The sequence below is a fragment of the Ochlerotatus camptorhynchus genome, unplaced genomic scaffold, assembly GCF_037179485.1.
Source record: "Ochlerotatus camptorhynchus isolate MF236.1 unplaced genomic scaffold, CSIRO-AGI_Acam_v1.1 ptg000471l, whole genome shotgun sequence".
Lineage (NCBI taxonomy): Eukaryota > Metazoa > Arthropoda > Insecta > Diptera > Culicidae > Ochlerotatus > Ochlerotatus camptorhynchus.
This window is the reverse complement of record NW_027040957.1, coordinates 745,432-755,809: the sequence shown is the minus strand read 5'-3', so window position 1 is coordinate 755,809 and position 10,378 is coordinate 745,432. Positions and strand designations below refer to the sequence as shown.

General features: G+C 41.9%; 1 protein-coding gene across 1 annotated transcript; it reads right to left on the bottom strand.

Moving 5' to 3' along the window:
• Nucleotides 1-7,483: 7,483 nt before the first annotated feature.
• Nucleotides 7,484-10,153, bottom strand: LOC135712344 (uncharacterized protein K02A2.6-like). Its single transcript, XM_065235321.1, has 4 exons — nucleotides 9,973-10,153; nucleotides 9,358-9,796; nucleotides 9,217-9,299; nucleotides 7,484-8,904 (listed from the first exon to the last, which is right to left on the bottom strand). Exons 1-4 carry the CDS (start codon nucleotides 10,151-10,153, stop codon nucleotides 7,484-7,486), a joined length of 2,124 nt encoding a protein of 707 aa, XP_065091393.1.
• Between the last annotated feature and the right edge of the window lie 225 nt (nucleotides 10,154-10,378).

Sequence of the window (10,378 nt, the reverse complement as noted above, 5' to 3'; positions counted from 1 at the left end):
AACTCCTTCAAAACGAGTACAGATGAGTGTCGTGATTGTCGAGAATGACCAAATCGGTGATGGATCACCACCGAAGACGACATTCACCAGTTGCTTTTTACTCCTTCGTCAACTTGATGGATGGTCATGAAGAGTGCATCGACAAGCACATTGATAGGAATGTACCAATCGTTACTTCCATCTGCTGTTTGGCGATCGTGATAGGTCGCAACTCTGGTTCAAAGTGTTGGCGTAGCTAAGTTGGCGGCTTCAGGAGAAAGCTGTTTAGTGATTATTGGATAACCGGAAAAAGATTGGAAACCGCCTTTCAAGTTCACACACAACTAAATAGCAGGATAATAGGTGTATAGAAGCGTTAATGGATATGCAACAAGAGCTTGTCCCAACCGTTCCAATAGCCATAAGTAGTAGCTGACTAAGTTCGTCAGATTTGCTTGTATAAAGGTTGAGTAAAGGTTGCCTCATAACGTTTGAATATAGTTTGAGGCTGTATAAATGAAATAAGTAAAGCGTTTACATTGTGAAAATGGTTAGTTTTGTAGAACACAGCCCCTAAGTTTTAATTAGAATAACATTAAAACTAATAATCGGCATTCACCAAACCTTCACCATTCGAAAGAGGAGGCTTTTCCCGTCATTTTGACACTATAACTTAAATTTTGCATCGAGGACACTTTTCATTCAAAATATGGTTTATTTCTATAGGTAACTTTTATTTTAGTCTTTTCATATGAAAAAAAAAAACCCGGAGAATGATGTTTTTGATCCAGACCCCCCGAAGAAAATGTTTAGTAATAATGTCAAAATTACGGAAAAAGTCCCATCTTTTGAATGGATTAGTAGATTATTTTGTTTTAAAGTTATTCACCAAAAACACCGTGCGCGAACCTCAAAGCCAGATAGTAAAAGAAGAACATTGATGTTTTGAAATGCCACTGGTCACACACTCCCCTATCCTGATCTCATTTTCAATTAACACTCACGGCAATATAAAAGAAGCGATAATTTGAAACTACCAACAACAATACACGGAGATTTCTCATCAAGATGTGAAATTTAGAACCTTCGTTCACTGAAACTGAAACTAACTCTAACTATCAGTGACGTTTCGTTTTCGGTCATTGCATTATTGTTCGCTAGTTGTACCTGGCTTGCAGTGTTCCTGTATGGAGACAACTCCGGCGTACAGGTAAACATCCTATCTCTGACGCCAAAGTCACGAGTTCAAATCTCATCCTCGGACTAGTCACGAATGACCTAAGAGTGTTACAGTGATTCCTTGTAGCGTCCTTTTAAGGAATTTCACAAGTCAACATATTTATTTATTTGTTTATTTGTTTATTTTTTATGTTTGCATCAACAGACTAGAAATAGCAACAATCAATACGAAACTAACGATTTTAAATTGGCTCACTACTTGACTAGCCTATTGGTCCCAAGCAAACGATAAACGTACCCCATTCTAGTCGAAATTCTAGTACTACGGACTGTTTGTTTTGATTCGCTATGAAAGTTTGACAGATAAAATGAGGGGTTATTGGTTTTTCCTATGTTTCGAGGGGTGAATCGATTAGCTTGGGGCCGAAGATAGTACCAGAGCTGAGCCAAAAAGTTGAGTACGTTATTTTGGGACCTTCTAGTCTTAGAGTTACCTCTATGGAAATAGTCCCAATGCTGTGCTGAAAAAAAAGTACAGATTATACAGACTACATATACTACAGTTACAAACGAAAATAACTAGGAAAGCATTGTCAATTTACTAAAAAATTATAAGTCTTATTTTACACTTAGCTGTTGGGCGTCAAGCGCCATATTCCGTGTCAAGTGGAAATCGAACATCGACGCTACTCGGTTGAAAATTCGCTGCAAACCGTAAATAGTGCTCCCTAAGCTATAATTAGTTCGAAGAAGTGGTAGTCTCAACATAAGACTGTTGCGTAGTGCTCGAGGTTGAACATTAATGTTCACTTGTTGTAGAATTGCTTCGCAGTCGATTCTTCCTTGCAGAGTATCGGCGACGGCTCTGAAAACATCTCTTCGGATACGTAAGGGCTCGACATTGATCAATTGGCAGCGATTCTCATAGCTTGGCAGACGACGTGGGTATCTCCAAGGCAGCTTACGGAGCGCGAAGCGAAGAAAACGTCGTTTCACAGATTCAATTCGCTCGGCCCCATTATTGTAGTTCGGGTTCCAGACTGCAGAGCAGTATTTCAACGTAGATCGTACGAGAGAGCAATAGAGCGATTTCAAGCAGTAAATATCTTTGAAGTTCTTAGTAATCTTGACGACAATGCCAAGAGTTCTGGACGCTTTGTCGACGACATACGATATACGATATAAGTCTTTCACGCAATGCACCCGTTCGATAGTCGTACCAACAATCAATACGAAACTAACGATTTTAAATTAGCTCACTGCTTGACTTGCCTATTGGTCCCAAGCAAACGATTAACGTACCCCATTCTAGTCGAAATTCTAGTACTACGGACTGTTTGTTTTGATTCGCTATGAAAGTTTGACAGATAAAATGAGGGGTTATTGGTTTTTCCTATGTTTCGAGGGGTGAATCGATTAGCTTGGGACCGAAGAGAGTACCATAGCTGAGCCAAAAAGTTGAGCACGATATTTCGGGACCTTCTAGTCTTAGAGTTACCTCTATGGTCGTACCTAGTAGTTTGTAGTTGAAAATAATCGGTTGTTTCTTGCGTGAGAAAGTAATAACTGCCCAACTAACATTTTCAGCTTTGTAAGCCAACTTTTCCAGCGTTGTGCTGTAAAGTAGCTAAAAAGAAGCTGCAGATACAGCTGCAAGCAAAAGCTAGCAAAATAGTTTTGGAGAGCGTTTACTCAACTTTCTCACAACCATTATTCAATTTGTCAGTCGCACTGAATAACATCAGCCAATAAACGCTAATGTCACTTCTATACACACACTAATCAATTTTCAACTTGTAGCTGCAAAACAAAGCTAACAAAGTGAATATATTACTCATTTGATGGCTTCTAAACAACCAATCACTCTTGCTGAATAACATAAACATCAAAAGTGCTTTTTCAACAACTAAACAACCTGTACTCAGCTTATAAACTGTGTTAGAGTAACTTCGGAAGCATTGTCACAGTCAACTAGGTTTATTTTTAGACGTGTGCAGTTTTACAGCTTTTACTCTACTCTTTTATAACTAGTCGAGAAAAGTGATTCATGTGCACAATTATAAAGCCTCTATTCAGCGATTTTGTTGTAGAAGGGAATGTTGATTTGTTTACATAAGTTCAAAGTGTTGGCGTAGCACATTTGGTAGTGTCAAGGTTTGCCAATGAGGTCCTCTCGAGTTCGATTCCAGGTTCCGGTGCAGGGTAAATAATTTGGTGATGATTTGTAACTAATTTCGATTAATTTGATTCACAGCAAAATAAACTCAATAAATTCCTTCATAAAAAAGCGTAAACAGTATTTAACCCGGCTTCAAGAGAAAGCTGTTTAGTGATTATTGGATAACCGAGAAAAGGTTGAATAAGCGCCTTTCAAGTTCACACACAACTAAACAGCAGGATAACAGGTGTATAGAAGCGTTAATGGATATGCAATAAGAGCTTCTCCCGACCGTTCCAACAGCCATAAGTAGCTGACTAAGTTCGCCAGATTTGCTTGTATAGAAGTTGAGTAAAGGTTTCCTCATATCGTATAATGTTTGAATACAGCTTGAGGCTGTATAAATGAAATGAGTAAAGCGTTTACATTGTGAAAATTGTTAGTTGGGTGTACACTTAGCTGGGTTGATCACCAGTCGGTTTAGACTACATCAGTCAGCAAAGATGTCAATCTGATTTTGGAGAGAACGGCAGTTGGCGAGTGAGCGGATGCTCAGAAAAACTTTCAGATCGTCTGCAAACGATAATCGTCGCCCTGTGATAACATGGTGAACGTCGTCGAAGTAAAGGAGAAATACCAATGGCCCCAGATGGCTACTCTGAGGTATACCGGACTTTGCGCAGAAGCTTGCTGAGCGACAAGTACTCAAAGTTACTATCCGTGAGGTATGAACGAAACCATCTCAAAAGATTTCCACAGATCCCTAGCCTATCAAGCTTAGCGATCGCAATTTCGTGGTTCAGCTTATCGAATGCTGCCGTAAGATCTGTGTAGATAACGTCCGTTTGGGTCCGTGCAATCAAACTGTCTGTGAAGTAAGACGTTAGGCACAGCATGTTCGTTGTTGTGGAACGCCCAGTTATGAATCCGTGTTGATCTATACTTATATATTGCATGCAATGCGCATTTAGGGACTCTATGACAACCAATTCAAAAAGTTTTGATACTGCACTCAGCGACGTGATTCCCCGGTAGTTGTTTACGTCACGTTTGCTTCCCTTTTTATGAACAGGAAACATATCCGCAGTCTTCCACCAAGACGGAAAGATGCCGCTGGAAAGAGAGAGCTGGAATATGCGGCGCAGTGGATCTAAAAGACAAGTGATGTTCTTTTTAAGAATAATCGACGGAACACCATCAGGTCCAGCTTTAGTTGAAGTCTGCTCTAGAAATCGTATCTGTAGTGGCTTCGACTGTTTTAGTACGAACAAAAACACCGGTTTAGCTTATTCACTCGAGCTTTATTAATTGAGTCCGTACGATACAAAGTCTCAAACCACACTGAGCTATGACCAAGAGAGGGAAAGGAATATTCACAAACTACGAACCAAGTATCACTCACAAAGTACGTAATAATATTACAACATCTTCCCTGTTTTATAATAAAAAGTTAATGAAGGTCATAGTCTTTGAATTTAGTAGGCAAACGTATTTCTCTATTCGGTCTTTGATTTTTTTCATCGATCCTGATGCTTGACATTCTCGTCTAGGTGTTGTAATCCGTATCGGAGTCTTCACGGTATCCATTCCGACTGAGGATTCATCCGATTTTGATGGAGATTGAATCGTAACACTTTTGTCAGGTACCAACAACGAAGGGTTCTCCGTAACACTTATCGCTGGGACATCCTCAGAATTGCCTGATTTATTTAGAGCAGGCGAAGGGGGAATAACAGGCGCAACAGGTTCTTTGCGCGGCTTCAAGTTAACCAAATCACGTCGATAAAGCGCTCCATCTACGTTCACCATGTACGAACGCTCATTCATCTTATTAGCAACCGTACCAGGAGTCCACTGTTTCGTTGATTCTGGATGCAACTGCACGTACACTGGTGATCCTGTTTCAAGCATTGGTAGGTTTCTTGTCGTTTTGTCATAGTGATACTTCGTCTTTCGTCGGTTTTCCTCGATACTCTTGGGTACACCTTGAACTGGTTTCGGCATCAAATTTTCCACAGACGTTGGAAGTCCACATCGCGTATTCCGTGAAAATAGACGAGCAGCTGGGCTGGATCCAATTTTATTTGGTATATTCCGCCAGTGCAAAAGAGCATACCAAAAATCAACACCAGATTCTTCTGACTTCTTCAACAGTCGCTTTGCAATTTTTACAGCTGCCTCCGACTTCCCGTTGGCCTGCTGGTGGTGAGGAGCCGATGTCGAATGCTGAAACTCCCATTCTTACGCGAACTTTCTCCATTCCTTGTTCGTAAAATTGGTTCCGTTGTCCGTAATAACCAACTGGGGTTTGCCGTGACGAGAGAAATTCTTCCTGCAGATTGAAATGGTGCTTCTTGGAGTCAGATCCTTCAGCATGTCAACCTCAAAAAAATCGGAGTAGTGGTCGACAGTAACGAGGATTTTTTTCTTTTCTCCTTGATATTCCGCGAAGAATACATCCATGGACACGAGTTGGAATGGGTATACAGGAATTGCATGACTTTGCATAGGTGGAGCTGGCTGGGATGAACAGTATTTTGCGCAAATTCCACAATTAGTGACAGCTTCTTTAATCTGGGTGCTCATGCCAGGCCAGAACACATTAGCCCGAGCCAGCTTCAACGTTCCTTCAACTCCGTTGTGGCTAACATGTACTTTGTCGGTCATTTTACGTCGTAGCAGGTATGGAATGACAATACGGTCATTTCTGAATACAAGCCCATCCAGGAAGCTGAGCTCATTTCGATGTTTGTAGAAAATTTTCACTCCATCCGGCACTTTATCTATTGACACAGGCCAGCCTTCACGGATATAGCTGATGATCTGTTGCATTGAAGGATCTTTTTCCGTCTCTAGCATAACTTCCGTCAAACGCTCATCGGTGATATTGAGGAAGTTGCTTGGGTTTATTTCCTCCAACTGTCTGAACACGTGATAGATGTTCCGCTTGTTGAATCGATCTTCAGGTTGTCCTGCATCCAATGGAGCCCGGGAAATGGCGTCGGCTACAACATTTTCCTTGCCTTTGACAAACTGTATCTCCAAGTTATACCGTTGCAGACTCAACAGCATATGCTGCAGTCGTTTCGGCGCAGACAACAGAGGCTTCCTGAACACGTTCACCAACGGCTTGTGATCAGTTCTCACAATCGTCCTCGGATTACCCACGATTAGCTGATTAAATCGTACACATGAAAATAGAATGGCTAGCAACTCCTTTTCTATTTGTGCATAATTCTTCTCTGTAGCCGTGAGAGTACGAGATGCGTAGCCGATCACTCCATTAGACTGGAACACAGCAGTGCCTAAACCAAAGGAGCTTGCATCACATTCGATTATCAAGGGTTGGTTGACGCCATAGTACTGCAAAGATCGAGTTTCAGCAACCAAAGACTTGACACGGTTGAACTCCTCTTCTTCTTTCTCTTCCCAGATCCAAGGTTCCTTGACTGCAATCAACCGTCTCAAAACCGCAATATTGGAGCTTAAGTTTGGAATAAAGCGACTCAGGTAGTTAACCATCCCTATGAACCGTTGTAGTTTTTTTTTTTTTATAATTACTTTATTTGTACAGGCTCAATCGAATAAACTTTACAGAGCCGAGTTATCCTTTGCATTATACATTATTGCTGTCTTAAATTTAAAGTTAAAGGAACTGGACCGAGTACTCGCGGTTGTCTCGAGGTTAGTGGAGATTTACAATTTTTTGGATGGGAAAAGGGAAGAAGGAGGTTTGAAATGTGGTTTACGATACAACTATTTAATTAATCCTAAAGCATGAAATTATTTCTATTCATCTTGAAAACAAACATTGAAAAAAAACCCACACGTACAAAATACAAACTAAACACAAGGTTAATAAAACTTACAATCTAAGGTTAATATCCTTAAAGTAAACATATATGAGTTTCATAAACTCCAGATCGCGTCTAGCCAAAATATCCCGAACTGGAACATTAGGTTGTCTACCTCGAGCCCGAAGGGAATCATAAAAATGTGATCTGACTCCACGATACTCCGCACAAGACCAAAGGATGTGATCAGCGTCCTGGTAACCTTGTCCACATTCACAGAGATTGCTGTCTCCCAACCCCACACGGAACAAGTGAGCGTTTAGACAATAGTGATTGGACATGAGACGAGACATCACGCGTATGAAGTCTCGACTCAAGTCCAACCCTTTGAACCATGCAAACCCCGTTGTAGTTGTTTCCGATCTTCCGGCTTAGGATAGTTCTTGATGGTTTCGATCTTGCTTTCGTCGGGCTGCAATCCTCGGGTCGTCAGTACATGCCCATAAAACTTTACCGAAGTCAAGCACAACTTCAGCTTAGTTTTATTCAACTTCACATTATTTTCTTCAAGGCGAGTTAGCAGTTTTGCAAGACATCTATTGTGGTTCAAAAGAGCATCTTGCAGGGTATCTCCAACTCCGTAGATCAACACATCATCCGCAATGCATTCAACTCCTTCCAGGTCCTGAATCACCTCTTGAAGCTTCATCTGGAAGATTTCCGGTGCAGGAGCAATGCCGAAGGGCAAACGAATCCAGCGATATCTTCCGAAGGGAGTCCAAAACGTTGTTAGTCGACTGCTTGGTTGATCCAGAACCACATGCCAAAAGCCCTTTTTGGCATCAACTGTAGAGAACACTGTGGCTTTTCCCAGCTCTGGTAATATCTCATCGATCGTTGTAAACTGCAGATTTGGCCGTTTCAGCGCCTTGTTTAGGGGTATTGGATCCAAACAGATCCTGATTGAGTCTGAATCCTTACCACCTCGCTTCACGAGAACTATATTGCTAACCCATTCCGTATGCTGCTGCTCTTTCACAATTAGTCCGTCCTTCTCCAACTTCTTCAACTCCTTCTTCAGCTTGTCTCGCATCGCAATTGGTACACGACGTGGCTGCTGAATTGATGGAGATACTTTAGGATCCAGTTCCAGCGAGACCACACCAGGAAATCTACCGTAGCCCTCAAATATACCGCTATGTTGATTGATAATTTGCTGAGCCTTGATACGGTAAATATTTAGCAGCTGTTCTTCCGATGGTGATGAAGCAATCGAAACCGAGTTGCAAAACTTGATGAAGCCAAGAGTTTTGCAAACTTTTGCAGATAGAAGCGGTTTATGGCTAACCTCCACGACTTGTAATACGAGTGTGTACTTACGGTCTGTTCTCTTACATGGCAACCTTATCTCACCAAGGACAGGTATGGTGCCGCCTCCGAAACTCTGCAAACGATATTTCGAAGGAAGCAGCTCCAAACGATCACAACCGGTTGCTTGCTTAATCCAGTCGTAACCAACCAGACTAGTGTTAGCGCCCGTGTCCAGCTCACATTGCACCATCTGCCATTTTCCACCAACAAATAGCTCCAAATCAGCCATCACGTTTCCTCCCGACTCCGAAAAATCATACACCTTGCCGATAACAGCCTCATCACTACTGCTTTCCAATTCTTCATTATCACTGGTCGCACTGCCGCTTTCTTCAATGTCGCTATAGTCTTCTTGCACTTTCTTCACTCTTCTTCGGCTTCTACCTTCGCTTCTGCCTTTTTGCTTGCGATCCGATTTGCAAACTTTTCCGAAATGGTTTTTACCACCACACACGTTACACTTCTTGCCCAATGCTGGGCATCACAAACGAAGTGACAGACGACTAACTGGCGAAGAAATCCATTAAAATAATGTGGTTCACTGTAATAGAATTTTCTTGGAAGCTTGTGCCATCATCCACCAGATGGGTTAGTTTTTTTGTTTTGATTTGAACAAAGTTGATTTTGTGTACAATGATTCTTTGACAGTGTGCAAAGAGTGTATCATTTTGTCATTTTTTTATGCATTTTATTCTTGAGTAGTGTGAAAGAGATAGAACCAAAACATTCTAATACATTTGGTCAAAATGCTAGTATAATCCAGTAGTAGAGTTGCCATGTGGTACAATCCAGTAGTAGTGGTGCTGCCATGTGGTACACTGAAAAATTGAAATAGCAGGTTAGTCACCAAAGTTTTCGAGCCGCTCCGTCTGTCACTTCGTTTGTGCTGGGCATACTCCTTTCGCGAATTCGTGCCGATCTCCACAGTACTTGCACTTCATATTCTTCTGCTTCCGTACGAAATTCACGTCAACACTACTGGCACCCATCGCAGCAGCATGTTTTTCAGCGATTTCTTCCGCTCGGCACAAGTCAATAACTTTCACTTCCGTTAGGTTTTGCATCGTCAACATTTTAGCACGCAGTTTGGGCCACTTGTTAGAGGTAACAATCTTATAGGTAATCAAGTCATCCTCCAGCACACCGAATTTGCACAACTTGGCCAAGCTTTTCAATCGCGCCGCATAGTCATCAATCATTTCCACAGGTTGTTGCACGAGCGAGAAAAAATCGAACCAGTCTACGATTTTGTTTCTTTCGCGCACTACTTTCACTTTTATCGCCTCCAGAGCTGCTTCTGGGGTACGCCGTTGTTCTTCCGACAACCCAAAATTGAAGAATTTTTTAAGCGCAGCACTACCGATCACTGACAACAAAATACTGGTTTTCTGCTTGTTCTGCTCCTGTGGCCACTCATCCATTCCAATAGCACTCGCGTAGTTTTTCCAGTTAGTAGAAAAAAAAAATCAAAATTCTCCTCCATGTCTCCACTTAGTTCGAGCGGTGGAGGGAGCGGGACAGACGATGCTGTCGAACTGGCAGCCATTTGCAACTGAGGCTGCCCTTGTACTTGTTGTGGTTGCTGCACTTGCACATTCTGCAACGAGTTCACGATTTCGCGCAACACATTATTCTGCTGTTGCATGAAACGCGAAAACTGATCGTCATTCATTTTGCATCCAGTTTATCACAAATTTCGGGAAAACACACTACACTCAGCATGAAGCGAAAAAAATATGGCCGCCGAACAGGACCCGACACGCTTGCTCTCGAAAACCGCCGACGCAAACAGCTGGCAATTCTCACCGTGGCAAATGATTTTTTCACTCTCCGAATCTGTGCTTCTCCTCGCAATAGTCTCTTCCGCGATTTAATGACGCCGGAAACACTTTAGAAG

Bases quoted from the DNA above. Each gene is read 5' to 3' on its own strand.
- LOC135712344 (XM_065235321.1), bottom strand. From the start codon at position 10,153: ATGAATGACGATCAGTTTTCGCGTTTCATGCAACAGCAGAATAATGTG. The intron at 9,797-9,972 runs GTGGAGACATGG...GGTTGTCGGAAG, and splicing joins CCCTCCACCGCTCGAACTAA to AACAACGGCGTACCCCAGAA. The intron at 8,905-9,216 runs GTATTAGAATGT...ATTTCGGAAAAG, and splicing joins TACTAGCATTTTGACCAAAT to TTTGCAAATCGGATCGCAAG.